The 26120-nt window shown below is 41.9% G+C and overlaps 1 protein-coding gene across 2 annotated transcripts in view; it reads right to left on the bottom strand.

The window, feature by feature from the left end:
* Positions 1-8428: 8428 nt before the first annotated feature.
* The window catches only part of FAM107B (family with sequence similarity 107 member B), a 226248-nt gene continuing 208556 nt past the window's right edge, over positions 8429-26120 (bottom strand). The window contains exons 3-5 of one of the 2 annotated variants that reach the window (XM_064592036.1): positions 21218-21401; positions 12203-12353; positions 8429-11199 (exon numbers count right to left, since the gene is read on the bottom strand). In XM_064592036.1, coding sequence (XP_064448106.1) covers positions 11083-11199; positions 12203-12353; positions 21218-21401 — 452 coding nt within the window. In that variant the 3' untranslated portion in view covers positions 8429-11082. The remainder of the gene's footprint in view (positions 11200-12202; positions 12354-21217; positions 21402-26120) is intronic. The other variant, XM_064592037.1, reaches the window with a different exon arrangement.

Raw genomic sequence — 26120 nt, 5'->3', positions numbered from 1 at the left:
ATAGGCCATTATAGAAAATCAGGTAAAGAAATGTTGATTCATTAGAGCCTTGAGGTTCCAGGTTCGCAAAAAAGAACTCACCTGCCTAGTAATTTATGATCAGCAGTTATCTCTTAAGATTGAAGGGACAATCAGGAAAGAGAGTGGGAAAGACAATGACTTGTATTGAGAAACAGGAGAGGAGACTGATTTTTGAAGACTCATAGTGTATCAGTAAAGGTAAACAAAAAGCTTCTAATTGAATTTATCCAGGTCTTGATTATAGATTCAATCCCCTTGTCTGAAAAATACAATGTGGGAGAGCAAGGGCGCCTATTGCCTTCCATCTTGTACTGGTTAGACCTGTCCGTGGCCTTCCTGACTGTCCTGGGTTTCTAGTTGGCTCCATCTGTTAGCATAGACCCATCCTGTGAGTTCACTCGCATTTTCAGGGCTCCTTTTTTGGGGGCGGGGCGCTTCGGAGCACTCACCACGGCTGTCATTTCTATTCGTTTGTGTGGTTCTTTGAGAAATAGTTGCCTCCTCACTAGATTTTAAGCTCCAAAAAGGCAGGGACCGAGTATGATTGTGCTCAGCATTGTATCCCCAGCACTGAGCACTGTGATAAAGTGTGGACCAACAGCCCGGGCAGGAAACGCCCACTTTGCCAGAAGCCCATTCACGCCTGTGTGCCCGCCCACTCCAGGAAGGGGGGACAGCCTGCCACAGGATACCAAACCTCAACTCGCCCACAGCCTAACCTTAAGCACCGCAGGAGGGTCTGTAGAAATCAGCAAGGACAGATGTCACCTGGGACACCACCATCATGGGGGGGAGGCTATGGGCTGATTGCCACCCCCCAGCTGCCCCCCCAACATACAATCTCTCTCCCACTGCTGGTATTCACAAGAAACGGGTTTCAAACTGTCCGGTCTTAGTTTTAGAAGAAAGAGTCCGTGAAGCAGAGAGGAAGATCAAGGACAAATAAGATTCACATTTAATTCCAAACATCCCAACTGTTAATTTCCACATCCTCCCTCAGAGAACATTTATGTGACCATCTAATGCAGCACTGGAACCACTGGATTTAGTGTGTTTATTTTCTTTTCTTAATTTGCTCCTGTGGTTTGTATCTTGTAGGTGTTGATGTGGCATTTTATTTAGTGTTTGTTATTATTTATTACATCTTATGCATGCCTTATCTCTGAACAAGATTATAAACACCTCCAGGGCTGGAACCAGCTCCTCTGCGAGGTAGCTGGTATGCGTATTCGGTAAGTAATTTTAGTTGATTGATCTGGCTGCTTATCCTTGGGAAACACGGAAATTAAGGAAGGAAAGGGGAATGAAAAGAAAGAGCACACACAGGAACAGCCCTCTGCAGATAACAAGGGCACCAACTCATCAAATTAAAGCTAATTTACAGTAGCCAGAAAATCACCTTCGCTCATTTGAGTTTACACAGGGAATGTTCTCCTTGTTAAGGCCCTGGGATGGCTGTTAACTCCGGAGAGTCTACCTCTGAAGCCTGGTACTGGCTCACAGTTTCTCGTGCAAGATTCTGGTCTCTTGGTTAGCAGCAGATGTTTTAATCATGCTGCTTCCCTCCCCGTTGGCACTTGGCTAACACAGGTGCAGGGGTTTCCTGGGATCTCTCGAATGAATAGCCATCTGCAGATGACCAAGGAGGTACCCAGGGGAGTGCACCCCAAGCCTCAATGGTGACGTCAGAGCGGGTAACACTGCCACTTATGTTCTCCGTGCTGAGGTCCATCCTCAGCCCACCTCTATCCCAGCTTCTCCTAGGTCTTCATAAAAGGCCAAGAGTCATCATTCCTTGGTCCTTGGCTAGATTCCTTTCCAAGCTTAAATCTTAAGCATCATCCAGGAGCAGAAGGAGAAATGAAAGTATTCTTAGCAATATGATGAAGGCCCCATCTGAAATCAGGGAAGAAGGTGAACACAAGTTTCACTATCATCCAGGAGAGAATGTGTGCCAGGAGAACCTTGATTGGTTAACCGGGAGTTCCCCCAAGGTCCTGTGTGCACAGGGTGCCAAAAGTTCATTGCCAAACTGCATTTCCTCACACTGCCAGGCACCTTGGCCTTGGCCAATAAAAATAACGGAAAAATGTAGTTAGTCCTGTAACCACATCACCTGAAATTCCGGTGGCAGAGCAGAAATTTAAAGGGCGGAGTTGTTTTCATGGTGAAGCCTATAGCTGGATCCCTTCCAAGGAGCCCTGGCTTAAGACTCTGTTCCGTCATTACGGGGCCGACAAAGAGCTGAAACCTTCCTTGTCTGTCATTCTGGAGCCCAAGCTTCTCATTATGACTTCCCTGGACCCTTTTTCTCTTTGACTGTACATCAATTATAAGTCTGTGTGCTTAAAATAATTGGATTCTTGACAGTTTCTTACAATGGATTCACTTTTACTCTGCAATTTTGGAATACTGAAATCATTGTTGTGATTTCTCACCATACCTGTGCTCTACATGCAAATAATCACGAAATGAATAGCGTTTAAATTCTAAGAGATAATCTTGTATAAAGCAGACATATTTTCCAACTTCTTTGCTTCTTATGCCCTTCTATTTTTTTAAAGATTTATTTATTTATATTAGAGAGAGAGAGAGAGAGAGCACAAGCAGGAGGGGCAGAGGGAGAGGGAGAGAGAATCTCAAGCAGACTCTGGGCTGAGCACGGAACCCAATGTGGGGCTTGATCTCATGACCTGAGATCACGCACGGCATGAGCCGAAACCAAGAGTCGGGCACTTAACTGACTGCAACACCCAGGTGCCCCTGCTTCTTATGCCCTTTTAAACTAGGGATTCATGAACACATTCTTTTTGTACAAAAATTTTTAAATACAAAAATATACAGATAAAACATGGCTCCCTTTTATTTCTGACCCCAATTCCCTTCCCTTTCCCACTGTTGACATGATCAATAAATTTCCAGTCCTATTTGTAAGCATTAAATACACTTATGGCTATATATACATGTACTTTTAATTTTTTTCACGTCAATGAGATTATACTATGTATTGTTCTACAAGCTTGCTTTTCTTATATAACAGGTAATATAATAGTCCATAATAGCAAATAGGGATGTATTCTACTTAATCTAGTAAGCTACTATTATACAATTGGGTTGTTCTCCTGAGAAATGCTGCAGCTGTATCTTTGACCCTTGCATACATGGATATCCCTGAAGGCCAAATTCCTAGACACATAATGGTATGTCACAGGATACGCATATATTAAAAAGCTTTACTGATGTATTACTCACACGCCATAAAAGTTTTAGGTGGGTATTAGTATATTTATATTAACATGATTATTAGTATAAAGAATTGTGCCACCATCACCATGATTTTATTTTAAATAATTTCCATCACCACAAAACACCTTATGTGCATTTGCAGTCACTCCCCATTCCCACCATACCCGCCCCCTGCCCTAGGCAATCATTACGGTACTTCCTGTATCTATTATGGACATTGCATATAAATGTAACCATACAGTGTACGGTCCTTAGTGTTTGCCTTTTTTCACTTAGCGTGATGTTTTTGAGGTTTATCCATGTATCAGTACTTTGTTCCTTTTTATTGCTCAGTAATATTCCACTATAGGGATACACCAACCAGTTGCTTATCCACCAACCAGCTGCTAGACATTTGGGTCATTTCTACTTTTTAGCCACTATGAATAATGCTGCTATGAACATTTGTGGGCAAGACTTTGTTTTTTTGGGTATATACTTAGAAGCAGAATTGCTGAGTCATGATAGATCTATGTTTGACATTCTCGGAAACTCCCAGACTTCTCCAAAGTGGCTGCACAGTGTTATGTTCTCACCAGTATCCTAGTCAACACCTGTCTGTCTTTTTGATTATCTTCATTCTAGAGGGTGTGAAGGCACGTATGTCTTTAAGTTGGCTTTACCAATTTGCGCTCCCACCAAAGGTGTCTACTTAATAGCACCTATTTCTCCACACCCTCACCAATAATAAATATTATTAATCTATTTGAGTTTTGCTTTATATTTATATAAAACTGTCTCATGTTAATTTGCCTTTTGCTGCTTCTGGTGACACTAGAGCATCTCTCCATATGTTGATGGGCCTTTCGTATTTCTCTTGTGAACTGCCTGTTACCTATTTGTTCATTTTTTATTGGATTGACATTTGCAGACACCTATGTAATGTAGGTATTATTCATTTGCTGCTGTACATGTAGTATATCTGAGTTACTTGCCTTTTGACCCTTAAAAATATTTTTTTGTACAAAAATGTTTCATTTTCACTAGCTGTATTTGCCAGTTTTCTTGATTATAGATTTTGGGTTAGTTGTCTTTCTTAGGAAAGCCCCTCCTATTCTCAGAATTATAGTTTTATTTTTATGTGAACACTTTAATAAATTTGGCAATCAGTCTTACATATGGTGTTAGAGGAATACATATTTGTTTGGTTCCAATGGCCCCAAAACTTTTCACTGAATTGTTTATCTTTTCCTAACTGATTTGAAATAAAATTCTGCCTCAATCATAAAGTAAATTTCAGTATGTAAATGAGTGTCCTTTTAGGCTTTCTATTCTGTTCCAGTGATCTATTTATCTGCTCTGGGGCAGTATCTGCCCAAATTACTGTTGCTTAAAATTGTTTTGATATTTAGACAGGCAAGTCCCCTTTCATAATTCTTTTTTTAAAATGATTTTATTTTTTAAAAGATTTTATTTGAGAGAGAGCGCACGAGAGCACGAGCAGGTGGGGGGAGGGACAGAGGGAGAAGCTGGCTCCCTGCTCAGCAGGGAGCCAGATGCGGGGCTCGATCCCAGGACCCCGGGATCATGACCTGAGCCGAAGGCAGACACTTAACCAACTGAGCCACCCAGGCCCCCCACTTTCATAATTCTTAAATTAAAGGAAAATATCTCTGTAAGTCTAAGTGTAATGGAAAGGTTTTTGGTTCAAGGAGACTCATACTGTAAGAAAAATGATAGAACTACCTAAAGGGTTAAAATGGAAAACCCAGGGTGACTTCACATCCTCTAGATCTATCAATACTAAAAGTGCAATAGCACTTTTGTCCACTAACTCTCCTGTGCACCCCTCATGCCAGACAGTGATCCCCATGTTCCATTCTGTATCAAGAGGAACCAGGACTCCTTGAAAGGCACATATATGCCCCATGTCAGGAAAAAAAAAAATTAAGATGGTCTGAAACATCCTACTGTTGCAACAAAGTAAGGTTGTTTTCCTATCTGAAGCAATATTTTATAAAACTCAGAAAACATAGGAATAACCTTGAGGGGCTGCCACTAGCCAAGTTATAAAATTCTGAGCATTCAAAAAAAAAAAAAAGGAGATAAAAATTCTAAGAAGCTGAATCTACAAAAGGCCAGATTCATGATACCCAAAAGAGAAAAATGAATCTTAATATAAACTAAGGAAGGATATGTTTAAAGAATTATTCTATATGAGAGTATTTTGTTCTAAGAATACATATTTTCATAAAGCACAGGCATGTGCTTATTTCTAGCTATACAGGAAAGAATAGAGGAAACTCGAAAAAGTACAAGAAGAAGGAAGACTGATTGTCATCAGTGGTCACATGTCACATATAATAACCAAGAAGAAAAGGAGTCACTGACAAGACACAGTAACAAATTTAAATAGAACAGTATGCCCAAGATAATAGCCAGATGTCTCAAAGAATTCACCACACATACCTGATGATTCTTTACAGACAAAAATCTCAACATGATCCTACTAATTAACCTCAATATAATCCTACTGATCCTACAGGATATCGATAAGGCATATCTAATTTTCAATAATGCTAATAGACAAGATCAATGTAGCGTAAAGGCAGGACGAGTTAGGCAATGCCGATCGCGCAAAATTAAAGAATACTTCATTTCTGGGAAAAGACACCAAGTTCCAAAAAATTAAAGTAATATATATAGTAGGATATTAAAAATCCCATGACGAAGTAAGTAAGAAGTAATTATAAAAAAACTTAATCCAAGGCCTGTGGCTCATGGTTCAATCGGCTTTGCACTGTGGGGCCAGGCTCCCTGTCCTTCGATGGTGCTCTCATTCTGAGGAATTCCTTTTCTTTTAGGCTTGGTAGAAGATTACTACAAGCCCAGGAAATAGAGTAAGATATGACTGAACCCCTCGGATGATATGAAAATAAATACAGCCATAATAGTAGGAAAGTATTTTTAAAGTAAAAAATTTGGGGACATAAAGCTCAAAAGTTGACTTGTAAAATAGGTTTATGTAAGTTATTTTTAATACTGTGTTAACCATTGTATTCGAGTACAATGGCTAATTTTATGTGTCGACCTGACTGGGCCACAGGGTACCCAGATTAAACATTATTTCCGCGTGTGTCCATGCGAGTATTTCCAGAGGAGACTGGCATTTGGATCAGTGGGCTCAGTAGGCTGCCCTCCCCAGGGTGGGGGGGCTTAACTAATTCACAGAGGGCCTGCGTGAACAGAACAAAAGGGGAAGGAAAGGAGGTTTCGCTCCGCTTCTCTTTCTCTGCCTGACTTCTGAGCTGGCACAGGGGTCTCCTGCTTTCAGACTTACACCTTCAGACTCAAGCTTAATCACACCACTGGCTGGTTCTCCTGGGTCTCCAGGATGCAGACAGCAGATGGTGGGACTTCTCAGCCTCCATAACTGCATGAGCCAATTCCTCCTAAGTCTGTCTGTCTACTTATCAATCAATCATATATTTCACTAAACCTTTCTTATTTCTTCTTGGCTCTGTTTTTCCAGAGAACCCGAACTGACACATCCAGCATGGTTCACGTACTGTTTGAGTTTTGAAAGGTACAAAATAGGCAGGCATACTAAATCTGCAGTTTAAGAGGTTTGAGACAATTTAATTAGTTTAAATTCACAATAAATGCTCAAATGTCCAAGAAAAACATGTTTGCTTCTTTCCTTCCTTGATAATTCAGCCACAAAGCCACTAGACGGGACCAGAGTGGGGATGGTGCTAAGTGAAGGCAGGAGGTGGGTTAGGTATGGGGGGGGGGGGGTTGTGGAAATTAATAAGTACATGGAGAAGGAGTTTGCTGCTAGAGAAAGGAGCTACAAATATGGAAACAGGAAAGCCAGAAGGTACTATTAGGTTAGATTTGAGAGTATTAATATGAACTCATGATTTTCAGTAACTAGAGATATAAAAATAAATACCAATGCAGGTGTGTAAATATATATTTACATGGACACACACAATATCTGTGTAATCCATGTAAACCTTGAGGGGCCTGGGGGCAACAACTCCCAAGCAGCAATCAGCATACTCTCAATAAGTAACCAAGCGTCCTTTTTACCGAACTCTGGTTGGCAATTATCATCTTGCTAGGATATCTAGGAACAAGTGGGAAGATGTTGAAAACATCCCCAGTTGATAATCAGACTGCATCTTCTCAAGAGGAAACAAAAAGGAAGAAATTGTAATTGTGAGGCTTCCTCATAAAGATTTTATTTACCCTAAGACCATAGAAAGAAAACATTCCATTTCTCATTATACTAGTAAATGTAAGCCTGGCAGTTTTATTCTAATACTTTTTAGGTGCACTTGGCATTTCAAATGTTATCAAACACTTTAATTGCCCTGTCTTTTTTCAAATCTATTACTATTACTCTAAGAAACAAACAAGCATAGAGTGGCTCCAGGAAACAGAGTAACAGCCTCGGAATTGCGCCCTTGGGAAGCTGCCTGCTTGCATTCCAAGAAGGAAGCTACCACACAAATCATGTTGGAGCCCATCTTCTGCACTGGCCCTTCGAACTCACAGTATACCCTTAGAGGCAGGAGATCTGCACTGCCCTGAGGAGATCTGATTTTCAAAATAGAGTCCAAGGACACTAGCAGTTGGGTCATCAAGCTGAGTAATAACTGGAGGCTCGAAAATAAAGGCACAAAGAGACCAGAATCTCCGTAACTATTTTAAATAATAGTACAACGTCATCACGTGTAGAGTTTCCCAAGGTAACTTTTTGAGGGTTACATTAATTTAGCAGAATAAATAGAATAATTTCATGGTCACACTTCAGATATGTCATATGTACTAGCTCACAGCATTAAAAAGTGGCCCTTACCAAAATATACTTCCCACTGTCCTACCAAGCGACCTAAAATTCAGAATACTTTGATCTGAAGGACTGACCGCGACTGCTAACATACCACATTATACAAAAAGTAGCGTGATCTCTTGGCATGAATTTGCTTGACACAGTGAATTGTCAGCCTGACTGACACAAGGCAGAGGACATAACTAATTCGGGGTGGGGGGGCTGTCAAAGAGGACAGTCACCAAAGGAGACCCTAAAACCACCTTCTATTCCTTGAGCTGAACACAGCGCCCCCACCTTCAGTGCCAGACATCCATCTCCAACAGATCAGACAGACACAGCTTCATGGTCCAAGCGTGTGGTGATTTTTATTAAGAATAACTTTGGTTCTAAGAATTCCACCCTCAATTCTGTAATACTTTCCATTAAAAACAATTGTACAAGAGCAAATACAAAAAATATTAAATTATGAAAACAAATCCATTAAGGCTCCCTTTATATATACTATATACACTCAAACAAGTCAAGATTTTTCAGAGTAGAAGAATAAAGTCAACCGTTTGTTGTAGCTTAGAAAGCAACACTACTTTACTACCAGGAGACTATAAAACACTGAACTAGTTTAAGAAAACCACAGAGTGGAAAAATGGAGCCATTTTCGTCAAAAAGTGGCTCAAAGCACAAAACTGCTCGGATGTTCGTTGAGTCCTAGGAGTTTGGACTGTACGGTATTAATGTGTGGAGGGGAGACGGGCGCCCTTTGAAACTCAGGCTTGTGAGCCGAGCTAATCTGACAACTTCAGAGAGCTTCTCTACCTGTACATTCCACCATTTGGTCATAAGACATCACTTCACACTATTTACAAGTCTTTTGGCCAGACTTTGTACTACTCACTACACGTCATTGTGCAGACTGGTGAGTGCGATCAGGAAGGAAATGCTTTTGTAATTTTTCTTCCCAATGAAGAATGAATTCTAGGTAAGTTCTAGGAACAGAATCAGTCCTGCTAACAGGGCCTGTCAGGGCCCCTGAGAATTTTATCAAGTGACAGAATTGCTTCAAGGGCACAGGACTTAAGATCCAACATCCAGTTAGGTGAGAAGCTATGAGCCAGTCATGAATCTTCATTTTGCAAATTTCATCATCAGCCCATAGACACAAAAAAAGCACTCCAATCAATGTGTGATCAGAAAGGTACCTTCAAGATGATCATTTAACATATTTTCTTCTCTCAAAAGCTAGAAGGATGGGAAAAAAAGTTACCACTCCATCCTTCAAAAGCAAACTATTATAGAGCAACACTTTATCTTAAGCATCTCATATTTTATTAATACTTACTGATGAGAAACCACCCATTTTAGGTGTAACTGACATGTCCTCTGACTAGCAGTATATTGTCATCGTGTTTACCTTTATCTTGTACACATGAGGATTGAATATGAGCCTGTCAACTATGAAAACATAAAGCATTCCCATAGAAAGCTAATTTCTACTATGCTTATTAGGATTAAAAGCTTGGGATCCAATTTTCTATGAGCCTTTAAAGGAAGTTTAAGAAGACTCTTCACTGAAGAAATGACTGGCTGAATCATCTTGATGGAGAACATACTGAATCCACATAAATTCTTCCAGATCTCCCCAAGTAGAATATACCCCTGCCCATACCAGCAGTAATCAAATGCATTTTGCATCAGGATTTTGCTGCTTGACTGGGACTTCACTTTGGGGAGCAAGCTGGCTAGCGTGCGGAAGCTGGGCAGTCTCTCCCTTCACCTTGGTGCTTCCTGAGATGCTGTACAGTAGTCATCACCTCCAACAGAGCGGGGGAACAATCTTTCTTCACAAGAAAAAAAAGCGAAGCAGTATATGATCCTTCATCTGAAATTTTCAAAACTTGGATTCTAATGATACTCAAAATGCACAAATGCTACCCACCTTCCAGCTAGGCCTCCTGGAGACCAACCTACGTTTGTTTCACGTTAAATTACCCAAAGAACTCCTCCTTGATCTTTGGAGGAGTTTGGGAGCGTTCCCCAGACTGCTCTCAAAGATTTGCACCCTATATTTTTGACACTGAAGTTGGGTAATATGGACTAGTTTTTCTTCTCTGAAGGACTGGGAGACTGTTTCATATAAAAGGATTAACTCAGCAAGAAATTCAAAAACCAAACCAAACAAAATTCTAACAGTTATCAAAGCAATAGGTGGATTTGTATGATGTGCCTTCTCCGAACTGGAATGTCACCATAGCACATTCTAATATCAGAGAACCAAAAGGAATTAAAATAAGATCAAGATGAACATTTATGTGTTTTTCTGTATCTTTTACATGTATTTTTTTCCATATTTTTAAACCTTTCCACCCTATTTCTGAATCTTAATGTCAAAAAAGGTAACAGCTGTGTTCAACATTAACGCTCTTGGGTGTCGATATAACACAGGTGAAAGTAAAATGAAACAAGAAAATTCTAGATTCTCAAAAAGGACTTTACAAATATTGGATTTAACAGGTCAAACATCATCCTATGTGATCTAAATTATCTAACAGATAACTAAAGGAAGAACCAAAACACATTTTCTTTAGATTTTAGAAGAAAAAAGGCTCTGTGCCCCATTAAACTTGGACTGGAAGAAAAACCAAGTAGTGCAACTCTCTAGAATTTATTCCAGTGTCCTCTTTTTTGCTGTTGTGGGGTTTTTTTTGTTTATTTTTGTTTTTGTTTTTTTTAAAGTCTTGAACACAGGTTCAACTTATCCCAACTTAAGTGCTGGTCAACGTCCTTCATTTGGCGAATAGGAATTGCAACTGTCACAGATCATTTATCCACCCAGATTGTAGGAAAACCAAAACCAAATCCTTTTTAAAGTAACAATTCTCTGCTGGCTGGGGTTCTCTCCAGGGGCTTTGGCCCTGAGATTAAGCGTTGGTTGAGGAGGCGCCTGCTCACAGCTTCCCCGCGTGGTGGGCTGGGCACGCGGTCTCTGTCACCGGGGCCTACGACTCCTGCGCTTGGGCCACTTCTTGGCCTGTTCTCCTGAGATTGCCTTTAACCTTCACAAACTCTGGGGCATTTTCTTGTTCTTCTTGCAATTTCTGTTTCTCAAGTTCAAGCTAAATGAAATTCAGAAACAGGAAAATTATTTACATACTGAGAGGCTTTCCAAAACATTCCTTCACTTTCCAAAGTCCCTAATACCTTCTATCCCCCAGGGGAAGACATTCACTCCTGGTCTCCATCTTACGTGTACACATGTGCGTATGTGTATGGGCCCTGCAGCCGTCCTGCACAGGGGCAGCAACCCCCTGGTTAGTACTGCCAGCAACAGCACAGACGATGAGAGCCCAAAATCAAGGCTAAGGAAAAAAGATCCTGAGACCAATGCACAGTCTGCTCTGCATGCAGTTTCAGTGAAGTTGAATTTCACTCAATTGCTTGTGCTCCCAACACTCTGCTGTGAGTTCAGGGATATTCCCCAGTTTGGGTTTTGCCTCCTGAATCTCTTCTGAGTCCTCAGTAGAATCCTTGTCTTTACCTTGAATGTATTTTAGCCCATTTGCTAACATTCTGTCTCATATTTTCCTTTTGTACAATAAACATTTACATCTGATAGGTCTGGCAATTTCTGCTTGTTACAACATCCTTATTTCTCAGGACAGAAAAGATAACTTTTGAGTTGAGTCAAAGAAAGAAAGACAAATACTGCATGATCTCTCTTATATGTGGAATCTAAAAAAGCCCCAAAATTGTAAAAGCAGAGAGTAAAATGGTGGCTCCCAGGGTCTGGGGAAATGGGAGAGACGCTGTTTAAGGGTATGTACTTGTAGCCAGTAGATACAGAAGTCCTGGAGACCTAATACACAGGACAGTTGTTACAGTCAACAAAACTACACTATGGACATTCAACTTGCTAAGTGACTAGATCTTCACTGTTCCTAGAACCAGAAGAAATGTAACTCTGTGATGTGACAGAGGTGCTAGCTAAGCCTCAGGGCCACACATACCTCAGTAAAAATGTACCAAGTCAACACGCTGTGCGCCTTCAACTTACACAATACTGAATGTCAAATATATCTCACTAAAGGAAATGAAAACTTTCATCCCCATCACTCTTACCTGCTCCAGCTTCTGCTGCCGTTTTAATAGTTCTATTTCCAAGTCAGATTTCTTCTTTTGTGCTTCTTCTTCTTTCTGCTTTATTACTTGATCTCGTTTTCTCTTTTCCATCACTTTTTGCAATTCTGGCTTGTTCTGAGGGGCAAGACCCCTGCAAAAAATAAATAAATAAGAACAAAATTAGAATGTCTTAATCTAAAAAAAAAAAAGAAAAGAGAAGAAAACAAAGTTTTAATCTAATGGACACATCCTTCATAAACAGAAATTTAAGGTATCAGCCACAGAAAATGAGACTACTAAATTAGCATTACTATGATGCATACTACCAGTTAGTCAACACAGGTGGTATCAGAAATGCACGAGCATGAAAGAAAGGGCAAGAACAACGTCCAAGAGTAAGCAAAATCCACTATTCAATAAAAATGTATTGAGCACCTACTATGTGCCAGATACTAGCCTATACAAAGGTTAGTAAAAATGGTTTGGGTGGGGAAGGTCGGAACAGCATGCTCATTCAATGGGTATTATGATCACTCATGATGATGATGATGGAGATGGAGAAGAAGATGGCGGAGATGGAGATGATGGAGAAGATGAGATGACAGAGATGGAGAGGACAGAGATGGTGGAGATGGTGATGATGGAGATGAGCAGAATATGAGGTGCTTCCACTTGAAGTTTTAGGGGAAGCTTCCCAAGATGGAGCCCCTGATCCCATGTATAAAAGTAGCCAGAGATAGGCTAGTACAGAAATTTAAACAGCATAATGGCCATGGACTCCTCTTCTAAAATTCTCAGATTTGTCAGAGGGCTCTTGAATATGTACAGGTACGTCTCAGATGTCATCAGCTCCTGGGGGTGCATGGCCCACGGGGCACTCTGCTCCAGAGACTCCCAGTGCTCCTCGCAGTGGAACTACTTCAGATGTGCTGTTTACTACTGACGATGCACGGACATCAGGCTGCAGGGAAGTTCTACATTTCTGAGAGAGAAATTACGCTGCCATCTCTTGAGATGGGGAGAAACAAAACCAAAGCTTAGACCATTCGCTAGCAACCCTCCACCCAAAATCTCTGAAGTAAGTCAAGGGCATCTCCTTAGATGGAATGTCATATTTAACTCTTAGCTAGGACTCTCCTTGTCTCTAGTTTTCTACCATTTCCTGAAGATTTCTCCAGTCCAGGCTTTCAAGTTGCTGGCTTTGCCAACCTATCTCCTCCTGTCTTCCCTTTCTCTGTAGCAAGTCTCTCCCAGCTCTTAAGTCATCTCAATTTGGTATTGACATTTACTAAGAGCATTTAAAAAAAATATGAAACCACAAAACAGGAAGAACACTGTCAGTTTCAGGCAACACAGGGCATTAAGTGATGGTGGGCATATTCACTCTCGTGCATCCACACGTGCACACTTGACCCCACAGGACCAGGCTTTTCTGGGCAGCAGGAAGGGCCCTGCTGAATCCACCCAGAACTGAGACTGGCCCAGGCACCTTCCCATGCACCGTCTGGTCCTGCTGATGGTGACTGCTAGTCTATAAATCACACGTTCCTGATAAGTGGTTGTTCCTAAACTATGTCAATCAACCAATGTGTCTCAGCATCTAGGCGTCATCTGAGTAACTGTTAAATCTAACAACAATTTCCAAAGTGTGTGCTCTGGTTGTACGAAACTCAACAACACACTCATCTCAATGTTCTTTCAAGCTCACACTATGACATCTGTGAATGAATCCTCAATTTCATACTTCTTCATTTATCTAACTATAATTTTTAAAAATTCTGGCATCTCTTCTATCTACATTTTTTTTAATCACAAATTTTTCAAAGTTGTTGTTTACAGACTAAAGATCAGTATATTCCATCACTACAGATAAAGGATAGTCAAAATAACATATATGTCTCCACTTTCCCAATTTTCATTAGAACTTTTGATAAAAAAGAAAGAAAAATATTAAAATTCAGCCAAAATAAAAGAAGCAAAAGACAAGTGTAACTTTTATAATTTAGTTAGTTTGTTTTGCAGTTACTAAGCTCTTACGATGTCGACAGAAGCATGGACAGACGATTCTGGAAATTAAATATTACGTGCAATAAAAACTGCTTATGGTACTTTGCTCACAACAAATGTAGGAAAATTTGTTTGTAAATAATCTGAGTAAAGACCTGCTCTGTTTCATGATTATTAAAATGCCTCAGTACGACAGCACAGACAGAATTAAGGGATTTAAATTTTAGGATTAAGAATTCAGCTATCTGCATAATTTAAACTTCAAACATTTTCTTTTCCCTTTATTTCATTGACAAAATTAACCTCAACGGTTATTAAATTCTTCTGGGTTATGCAAAGGCTGTTGAACAAACTTTAATGTATGAACACTAAGATGACATTCTGTTGCAGCCTATGAATGGGTTTAACTAATATCCAGTATTCATTTTCTAGTCAAAGATTTTACACAATGGTGGCAGTAAGATAAAATATTTAGTCACAGAAGGCTCAGGAAAATGGTGCTTATCTGATAAATGTTCTGCACTTAACAGCAGTCAAAAAGTCATACAAATTTAGTTAATATTTTATCACAACAGATCACTTCACTTTCTGTGCTGAATGGAAAAAGTCAAGCACCACCCATATGATTCTGAGTCAAAAACTGGATCAGATTACAGACAGGCTCAGAAATGAGCCTCTCCAAATCTCATAAAGACTACAGTGTCATTCTGTGTGTGGTTAACAGCTGATTCGCTTTAATCAATTGTGACATATATAATTAACAAGTACTTTCAACTCCTTTATGACTGACAGGTGCTCAAGTCCTGGTGGCTTTGAACCACTCAACACCAACAGTTATTTCCGCTTCCTGTGGTTGTGGCCTGATGAGTGGTTGTTCCCTAAATTATGTCAATCAACCAACGTGTCTCAGCATCTAGGAGTCATCTGAGTAACTGTTAAATCAGAAGGCCAAGACAATTTTAAAAATTAATATGTGCTCCAGAGGCACCTGGGTGGAGCAGTTGGTCAAGTGTCCGACTCTTGGTTTTGGCTCAGATCGCTGGGGTCATGGGATCGAGCCCCACGTCAGGATCCCCGCTCAGCATGGAGTCTGCTTAAGTTTCTCCTTCCCTCTCCCTCTGTCCCTCCCCCCTTCTCTAAAATAAATTTTAAAATTAGTGCGTGCTCTTTACAAAATAACAGGTTAGGTGACATATACGTATATGTAAAATAAAAAGTAAAGCACACCCAAACTCCTCCTGTTAAACAAATCCTGGGAGCACCACTTACACTGTATTCTATGTGGACAGAATCGTACAAGGTAGAGGCCCTGGCCCCATGACGCTTCCCATTCTCACACCCAGAGATAACTAAGAGTTCGGTCTGTGCTCTTCCATACCTTCTATAGCCTTGCAGAGCTCGTCCTCATTCTTCCCAACATCTGCCCAAGACCTCACAGTACAGAAGTGCCATAATTTTCCCACTCCCCTGACAGACATTTAGGTTGTTTCCAATCGTTCCTTATTAAAAGCAATGAGGCAATGAACTTCCTTGTACATGTAAACTTACACTCTTATGTAAGTATTTCTGTTGGCTAGATTCATAGAAGTAGAACTGCTGGCTAAGCTTCTACACATTTTATATTTTGATGGGTATTGCCAAAGTGCCCTCCAAAAAAGCCTGCAACAATTTATATTTCCACCACCAGTGACAGAAATGTACAGACAACTTTTAAAGTTACATTTTACCTTTCACATAAATCACTGAATACACCCAGGGGCCGCCTGGAGGGGTCTACATTCACTCCTCCTCCACCCCAGATGCATCAGGCTCACAAAGGTGAAAGAAGGGTCTACATTCCCTCCACCTCCACCCCAAGAACAGCTCCCCACACACCCAGCCAAACATCTCCTGGTCCAATTTTTTTCTTAGGGTGGAGAGGGAGGGTTGCCTTTGGATTTCCAGCCCTTTCTTTAATCTTGGAATCTTCTGCTATGGCCTGTCTTTTTTTTTTTTTTTTTTTTTTTGTAGTTTTTAATTTTATTATGCGTTAGTCACCATATCATACATCATTAGTTTTTGATGTAGTGATCCACGATCCATTGTTTTCGTATAACACCCAGTGCTCCATGTAGTACGCGCCCTCCTTAATACCCATCACAGGGCTAACCAATCCCCCCCTCCCCCCTCCCCTCTAAAACCCTGTTTGTTTCTCAGGTCCATAGTCTCTCATGGTTCATCTCTCCCTCCAATTCCCCCCACCCATTTTTCCCTTCCTTCTCCTAATGTCCTCCATGTTATTCCTTATGTTCCACAAATAAATGAAACCATATGATAATTGACTTTCTCTGCTTGACTTATTTCACTTAGCCTAATCTCCTCCAGTCCCATCCATGTTGATGTAAAAGTTGGGTATTCATCTTTTCTGATGGCTGAGTAATATTCCATTGTATATATGGACCACATCTTCTTTATCCATTCATCTGTTGAAGGGCATCTCGGCTCTTTCCACAGTTGGGCTATTGCGGACATTGCTGCTATGAACATTGGGGTGCATATGGCCCTTCTTTTCACTACATCTGTGTCTTTGGGGTAAATACCCAGTAGTGCAATCGCTGGGTCATAGGGTAGCTCTATTTTTAAATTTTTGAGGAACCTCCACACTGTTTTTCCAAAGTGGCTGTACCAGCTTGCATTCCCACCAACAGTGTAAGAGGGTTCCCCTTTCTCCACAACCTCTCCAACATTTGTTGTTTCTTTCCCTGTCCATTTTTGCCATTCTAACTGGTGTAAGGTGGTATCTCAGTGTGGTTTTGATTTGGATATCCCTGATGGCTAATGATGATGAACATTTTTTCATGTGTCTGTTAGCCATTTGTATGTCTTCTTCAGAGAAGTGTCTGTTCATCTCTTCTGCCCACTTTTTGACTTGATTATTTGTTTTTTGGGTGTTGAGTTTGAGAAGTTCTTTATAGATCTTGGATACCAGCCCTTTATCTGTAGTGTCATTTGCAAATATCTTCTCCCATTCTGTGGGTTGCCTCTTTGTTTTGTTGACTGTTTCCTTTGCTGTGCAGAAGCTTTTTATCTTGATGAAGTCCCAAAAGTTCATTTTTGCTTTTGTTTCACTAGCTTTTGGAGATGTATCTTGAAAGAAGTTGCTGTGGCCGATGTCAAAGAGGTTACTGTGCTATGGCCTGTCTTATCTACATTTTTGGCTTGAGCCATTTCTACCTGAGTGGATTCTAAATGCAAATACTTCTAACTCAGCTTCCCGTATTTTTTCCCACATGGTAGAGCAACAAGTACATATTGAAGAACTCTATGTCTAGCAAAGCATATACAATGAAGAGCAACTAAAAACACAGGGAAGTGGAAACCACTGACTGGAAGGTATAAGCCAAAGAACTAATTTTAGGGATGTGTTTAAGTGACTGGGTATTCTCTATTTGTGGCCAAAAGAACTCTTTGTAGAGAAGACAGAATCTCTCTAAGTTATATTAGAAATATCCCTATCTTTTTAAGACCTCTTGAACGCTCATCTTGCAGCTACAAAAAATAATGCCTCTTGAAATAATGCCCCTGGGAGCACCTACAGCACTGGAGAACCTGACCAATGGTCCTCATAATCACACCTAATGGCGACTGTAACCAGCTCAAAATGTAAAGACTTTTAATCTGAAACATGGCTAGGTCCAAAAGATGCTAAGTAGAGGAGCAGAGTTATATCCTTCAAAGTATGTAGGTTTCAGAGTTAAAATACCTATGAGTATTTGTTCTCCTAATAGGTCTAAAAAGCAGAGTGACTCTGCTCTTATCTTATGATCTCTAAAAAGCAGGGACGACCACAGGGGCAGGAAGGGAGGGAAAACTGAACGGGAAGAAATCAGAGAGGGAGACAAACCATGAGAAACTCTGGACTCCGGGAACCAAACTGTGGTTACAGAAGGGAGGGGGGTGGGGGGACGGGGTAACCGGGTGACGGGCATTAAGGAGGGCATGTGTTGTGATGAGCACTGGGTGTTATACACAACTAATGAATCATTGAACACGACATCAAAAACTAATGATGTACTATATGCTGGCTAGTTGAATGTAATAAAAAAAATAAAATAATAAAATAATTGAAAAAAAATAAAATGTAACCTGAAAAGCTCTGTGAACCAACTGCTCCAGGGCTTTGAGCCAAATTAGTGCCTCTGTAGAGCAAAGGTACAGGGCTCCACAGAACACTTGCTTCAGGCAGATCTCGCTGCTGTCTCCCTCTCTCTGCTTTGCTTTGTTTCTGACTGATATTATTACTCTACTTGATTTATCTGTATGAACTACCTTGAATTTTATGTTTATTCTCTGAGTTTTTCCTTATTTACATGTCAAATAAGGGTGATCTCAAGATAACACACACTGGATTACTGGAAAGATCACTGGATAAGATAAAATACGGGAAGGCCCTTTACGAATTGTAGAAAAGCAAGCAGACTTTTGTTAACGATACAAACCAGTAATCAAGTACAATTATCCCTTAACCAAACATACATATTATCCATGTGAAACTTCCTGTCATTTGGCACGAAAATTTAGAAATAAAAACCCCACAGTCTCTAGCAAGTAAAAAAAAAACTGCTTGAGAGGTTTCACTCCACAAACCAGTTGTATTTCTAATGAGAGGACCCCACTAAACTAAGATCTTATCTTGAAAACCCCAAAACATAGGATGAGATATATTCATTTGATTTTGAAACCTGCCTTCTTCCTGCCTTTTCTTTCTTTTTTTTTTTTCTCTTCTTGATGTACTTCAAAAGCCAGGCCAGCACCCTTCAGGGAAAAATGGGGGAAAGCAATGAGAATTTTCTGATGATGCTCCATGGGAAATGGAACATGGATGGGACTGAGCATTTATTATACACCAGTCATTTTAGTAGGTATTCATTCATACATGTTATTATTTAAGTTTTAGAAGAAGGGTATTTTTACCTCCCACTTTATAGATGAAGACACGTATCTCAGGAAGGGGGACCTTGTCCAAGGTCATAAAGGTAGGTCAAGATAAATGGCAAGCCAGGATTTAGATGATTTCCCTCTAAGCTCAAAGGACATCCTCTTTACACTATGGTACTCGAGGGAACACAGCATTCTCCCAAATTACTTGAGCTAGGCCTGACTAAAGAGTCAGCTGTATAATAAACAAGGAAAAGAAATCATAGGCCAGAGAAAATCAGACAGAAGGGAGGTCCATTTTCACAGAAAGTGCCTATTCTAGAAAATCTGGCAACAGATTCAATTATACAAACCTATATGTTTTAGAGAGATATAACCCAGGGTGCTAAATATATTTTTGTGGAATAATTTGTACCCTATAATTCAGAGTACAGTTTTCTGCCCATTTTGGTTTTACCTTTGCCTCTATTCTGACTTGGAGCCTTTTCATAGATATAACAGAAAGACAAACAAAACCCAGTTTGAGCTAGAATGTCCCTCAGAGATGTCCCCTACTCCCATTTTACAGATAAGGGAATGGAGGTCCAAGAAGGAAGACAATCAGAAAACTAGTTAGTGGCGACTGCTACTCTTTTGGAGTATAAACTTTTTTTTAAGATTTTGTTTACTTATTTGTCAAAGGGGGAGAGAGAGCACAAGCAGGGGGAGATGCAGGCAGAGGGAGAAGCAGGCTCCCTGCTGAGCAGGGAGCCTGATGCAGGGCTCGATCCCAGGACCCTGAGCCGAAGGCAGACACTTAACTGAGTGAGCCACCCAGGCGCCCCTACATCAAACTTCTGATCTTCCTATCAAAATGCAGGCATCATTTCCTAGGCAAGACTGCCTCCAAATTCTGTGGCCCTATTTAGGAACATACATGTTTCTGTTTTGCTTTGGGCATGATGATACCAAATCTATGTATTTTTTTTCTTTTATGTGACAAAGACAGAAGCTAAGCACTTATTCAGAAGGGATCAAACTTGCATTCAATTTAATCAGCATGAATCCAACAGCATACCAGTGCATGCTGGTAACAAAAAGGCAGTAAGGCACATTCCCGGCCTGGAGGAAGGGTGGATTCACACTGAATTCCTCAACAGGAGTTATGAGTTCTGGCAGGGGTGCACTAGGGAAGGAGGACTGCTCCCTCATCACCTCTTTAAATGTTTTTATTTTTATATTTAAATTAGGCCTTCCCTCTAAAACATGACCCTACTGCTTAACTTGGTCTATATACCTTTCAGTTCAATGAGAGCTAACGAGGGCTTGGCAAAGAGTGGGGGTATGATGGACCTGTGGTCCAACAATTCAGATCAATAGCTTCATTCTGAAGAAATGGGAAGAGCTCTCAGGGAAGTTTAATAGGTCTCAAATAATATAAGTAACTCTGTGTCCTAATAAATAAAAGTAACTTTGTATCCTGAGCTGTCCTAGTCAACTGGCCCTGCCCAAAATCACTTAAAAAGCAGACTACATCAACCCAACAATCAAACATGTTTATGGTACACATGGCACTAACAAATGGTCTACAAAGAAGATAAAAAGGTAAATGTTTTCTCCCCTCCAAAAAAATTAATAATAAAAATGATCATAGTAATAATTTTAAATGTTACTTAAAATAAAAAAAGAGGGCTCTTGTCTATTATTAAGTTGAGGTAGTTCTAGAGACTTCTCCCTGCCACTCACAAATGCCAAAGCCGGCAGTATTTACCTCGGATTCCCACACTTCCCCAAATATAAGGGGTAAATTCAGAATTTTTACAAATCCAAGAAATAATGTATTTCTTTTTGACTTAGGATACTCTCTTGCATCCTTAATCGACACCCTTCCCCCCAAAGTCTACAACACGTGTCCACTTGAGAAGGGGACAGAGTTCTGTAGCCCATGGAGTAAGAGCAGCAGTGTGGCTGTGCCTGCAGATGACCTGACTTCATGGAGGGATGCCCTGGCTCACACTAGAAGGAATAAGGCAGTCTTAAATACAGTCAAGAAAAGAAAATCTCTTAAGTCAAAGTCCCCAAAGGAAAACTTTGCTCAAGAAATCACTGTACCTTTTTTGATTCATGAGAAGTTCTCTGTGAAGATCCTGATGGTTGCGGGACGTTTTGACAGGATTGACTAGTTTCTGAGGCCTAATTAGTTCAGGATTGTCATCTTCTATGTAGTCTGGCTCAGCCATGATGTTTCTTGGGATGAGATACGTGTCCTTAAGGTCAGTATCCTCAGATGGGCTGTCTGAAATGGAAAGGTGAGATCATCTATAGGCTTTTCCGCTGAGACGTCTCACACCGTACGGCGCGTTACAACATGGGATCCTCCTGGGCCGACTTCACTACTTCGCTGGAAAGTATCTGAAGTTTTGTGAAAGCAACAGGGAGAGTCCAAGAGGGAGAAGAACGGCCTTGCTGTCCTGGGTGGCCTGTGACTAAAGCAAAGGGGCCCCATAACCGGACTCTGGTCACTACTCCTCACACCTTGAGTTTCAGGTCACACAGGATGCTTCTCACCAACATGTCTAAAGACCAACTTAGGCCCATAACAAGCACCTCGGGCACCAGATTGAGGTCCTTCACTGCTTCTTTCAGCCTCCCCAAATGAATACACACTGGCAATGTGCAGACCCTTGACCTCCATCAATGTCAAGAGGTTTCTGGAAGACAGAGCACTGTTCCTTATGCTGCCGCTGGCCGGGTCTCCCTCCCCTTACGTGAGGACCCTGTTCACATCTCCTCAGCTCCCTCTTCAAATGCCACCTCCTCAAGAGAGGTTTGACCTCTCACCACCGTGCTTATACCCGCAATCCCATCTCCAGCCCTTCCCTGCTTTGTCTAGACTGCAGATGTTGTTTATTTGCTACCGGCTCTCTAAAGCAAATGCTCCTGAGGGCAAGACTTTTGTCTTACCCCCTCTCCAGCTGCCCTAGAAGAGTGCCAGGAAGGAAGGAAGTTCCAGGGAGGGAAGAAAGAGGGAGGAGGGTGGGGGGATCCTTCTTTTTTTTTTTTTTTAAGATTTTATTTATTTATTTGAGAGAGAGAGAATGAGAGACAGAGAGCAGGAGAGGGAGGAGGGTCAGAGGGAGAAGGAGACTCCCTGCTGAGCGGGGAGCCCGATGCGGGACTCGATCCCGGGACTCCAGGATCATGACCTGAGCCGAAGGCAGTCGCTTAACCAACTGAGCCACCCAGGCGTCCTCTTGTGGGGGGATCCTTCTAACAAGAGCCTATCTGCACGGGATTTTAGCAGGGAGGAACAGGCAGTCACTGGAGTACAGCAGAAGGAAAACTTGATGTAATGCCTGAGCAGAGTCACATAGCCTTTTGGGCCCAGACTCCAGATCAGTAAAGTGAGACAAACAGATGACAACCCCTAGGGTCCCTTCCCCCATGTTCAATTCTAGTTGTTGATCCTATGATTCAAATCTGTGTGTCCTCCCCAATAAGAGACATGCCTGGACAGCAGGGCATACACTCCTGTAACTATCGGGGGGCAGTGTGTGGCACACAGTGGGCACTCCATGAATATATGTGATATTTAATGAGACAGAAGAACACAGTCAGTGAGGGCAAGAGCTGGGAGGAAGCAGGCTGACTAAGCATCATGCTGGCAACTGCCCGCTGGTCCATTTGGCCGGCACCCAATTGCCGTACACCCCACCCCTCAGCTCTACTCTTGCTGATGACCTCCATCCTGTTCCCCTGCCTCCAAAACAAATCTGGCCAATATTTCAAGATAATTAACATGCCATTTTATGCTTCCCTGTCCCTGTATATTGACTTTGTTTCCCAAACCAAAAATGAGATGCAGAGCCTGACTACGGCAGAGTATTTGACATTGGGCTTTCTCCTCAAAGTCCAGAGAACACACTTACTAATCCTCTGGCCAGTTTTATACCCCTAAATGGAACAGTGATCACAGAACAGGGCAAGGTTGGGAGGGAGATCCATGTGTCAGTGGGCTCACACCCAGCACTGCCACCTTCCCCCACTTCCCCAAGGACATCAAGATAATAATCACCGCCCAGCAGTAGCATACATGTACTTCTGTCAGGAAATGCATCCTGACACAGAGTAACCCTAGGTTTCTGTCTGTTCTCCCCAAGAGCTAGACCCACTTCTTTTACAGTTTCAAATCCCCAAGTCCAGCAAAGTGCCTGGCACATGGTAGAAGCTGAATAAAAGTTGTACTCAATCGAATCTGGTCTAAACTGAAAAAGTGGTGAGATCCTCCAGGGATAAGCTCCTCAATGGAAGACAAGTTCCATCTTTATTTCTGCCCATGACATCAACGCACCGAGCAAATATCTAAGTAAATGTGTGCGTATTTACACGTGGGGGCTGGACGAAGGGAGGAGAGAACAAACTGTGTGTTTCCATGGACATGGGGGTGTGGGGTGGACAGTGGAAAGAATAAAGATGTGTTTTCAACTAAAATTTTTAAAACAGAAACAAAAAATGGGTCCTGTAGCAGTCAGCTACAAGCAGTAGTTTTGCTTTCAAAGCCATTAAAGATGTTTTCCTGAACCCTGAACGATCCCAAAACACTGGTGTACTCTTCCGCGTCCAATGGGAAATGATATTCCAAATGGCAGCCAACAATTACCCAGAGCCAATACGTGATCACATCTGATCCTAGCAACAACCCGATGAGCAGAAGAACTAGAATTTTCGTTTTGCAGAGAATAAAATGGAGAGACAAACATTAAATAACTTCTCCATACTAATAATCACCGGTAAGGTAAAGCTCAAATAAAATGAATGTCCTCTGGTCTCAAAACCCATGTTCTGTCTACCAAATCTGCTCTTTTTATAGCAAAATCTTTTGAAGATTAATGTGAAAATAAAGGGGTTAAAAACCCAAAAAATGAATAAATCAGCTAAAACAGAAAAACTATAGATGTGTTATTCATTTATATATTTTAGGTTTAACGGCATAATTGAGGCTCAAAATTACTGAACTTTGAGACATGTATAACAAATTATTCCTTGAACAAAATGTGCATTGATCTTTTAAATAAGAATGCCTGCAACCATCACTGAATGGAGAATTACAAACCTTGTATATGGCGAATCAGTGAACCTATCAGAGCCAGCCTGACCTTCATGCGCTGCCCCACACAAAAATGTGCTCCTTGGTTGAAATGTGAAAGGCACCACACACACTTCTGTGCAGTCCCAGTTGTCTTTAAAAGCCAACAGCAGTTTCATTCTCGTTAATCAGTAGACAAGAAGGCCTATAGGATTCCATAAAAGGATCTGTTTCTCTGCTCTAAGCCGCGGATAATCTCCATGACACCAAAATCAAAACAGATTACAGCCTCCTAAGGTCAGTATTACATGGGGGAGGGTGAGCCCTGTGGACATGTAGAAGAGCACTCCAGACGGACGGAGGAGCTCGTGGAAAGGCCACAAGGCAGGAGTGTTCCTGAGAGGCATGAGGAGTAACTAACGTGTGGCTGGAGGCGAGTGTTGGTGAGGACAAGGACGTAGCAGCTGAGGGAGGGGCTGGGGGTGAAAGGGCCAGATATTGTGGGCACATGAGGGCCACTGTAAGGACTTGGCCTTCACTCTGGAGATAGCACAAAAGCCACTCGCGGTTGAAGCGGAGAAGTGACAAGATTGGACTCCTATTGTTAAAGGACCATTCTAGTTACTCAGTTTAGAACAGCAGTGGCAGGCAGGGAAAGACCTGGGCAGGGAGCTCTGGCTGTGATGCGGGTGACAGATGGTTTAGACCAGGATGGTTGCAGCGCAGGTGGGAGGACAGACGCGTCAGGCTAGATTGACTAGAAAGCCTCTGGGGTTTCCTGAAGGACTGGATCTGAGGTGTGAAAGGCACAGGAGAATCAAGGGTGACTCCAAGGTTCCTGGCCTGAGCAATGAGAAGGTCAGCACTGTCGGGCAGGGAGGCTGTGAGGAGAGCTGGCTGGACAGGAGATGAGACCAGGAGTTCTGCTTGGGACATGAAGAGGAGGTACTTGCCGGACAAACATCTAAGTAGTGACAACAAGAAGGCGAGGGCGGTCAGGGCTCAAACCCTGGGTGACTCTTTCCTTTGTCTCACTGATTTGACCTCCACGGTTTCTCACGTCAGCCACTCCCGTCCTCTGCCCCTCCGATCCCACCATTCTCACAAGCAAAGGCAACACAGGCACCATCTTAGGCCTTGGTGCCAAGACTTGGGTAGAGCTTTCAGTATGCAGAATGAAAAAGCTTCAGTTCTAAATCTAGAAAACAAGTTCTAGCTTGGCATTTTTTCCTGATTTCTCTTTAGACGTAGTATCTGGGAAGTTCATCTGCTCCCAGAGGACCAGTGCAGTAAGGTGGTAGTGTGTCTCCTGCTGGATTGAGGCAGACACCCGAGCAGGTGGGTGGGGGCTGGACGAGTTCTGCCGCAGAGGAAGGTGCAAACCCTTCCCTTCAGTTCTGTCTCACTGGTTTGCGCTTCTTCACAACTGGGGCTGGGAGAGGGAACATGGAAGGCCCTAAGCCTGAATCAAGTATAGCTCTGATGCTTGCCTGTGGACCAGACTACAGGAGTCCTGTAGCCCCTCATGAAGTAGACCATGCCAGAGCCTGGGAAAACGTCACTTAGGAAGAAGGGGGTGGACTGGCAGGGAGCAACCTCTGTGAATCTCCAGTCCTCGTGGCAGTGGCTGCTGAAAGATCTGTAATCTGGATACTGGCCACCTCTCAGCAACTTTCCACCCTGGAGCCATGACCAACACATGGAATCTAAATGATCTTCTTATTCAACTTTCTTCCCTCTCCCAACCGTCTTCCTCATTGCTACCAAGGCTGGAAAATGCCATCCTGATCCTAAGGGAACTCTTCCATTTCACAGATCCTGTCCTCCTCCAATTAAACTGAAATGAACCCCCCAATTTTTCACATTTCCCTGCCTTCCTTGCCAGCATGCCTTTGCCAGCACCATTCCCTCCAGCAGAGATGCTGATCC

Source organism: Mirounga angustirostris, unplaced genomic scaffold (genome assembly GCF_029215605.1).
Source record: "Mirounga angustirostris isolate CCGP_5_RB_7025 unplaced genomic scaffold, mMirAng1.0.hap1 SCAF_5, whole genome shotgun sequence".
NCBI lineage: Eukaryota > Metazoa > Chordata > Mammalia > Carnivora > Phocidae > Mirounga > Mirounga angustirostris.
The sequence above is the reverse complement of the archived record's forward strand: the minus strand, read 5'-3'. Positions and strand labels throughout refer to the sequence as shown.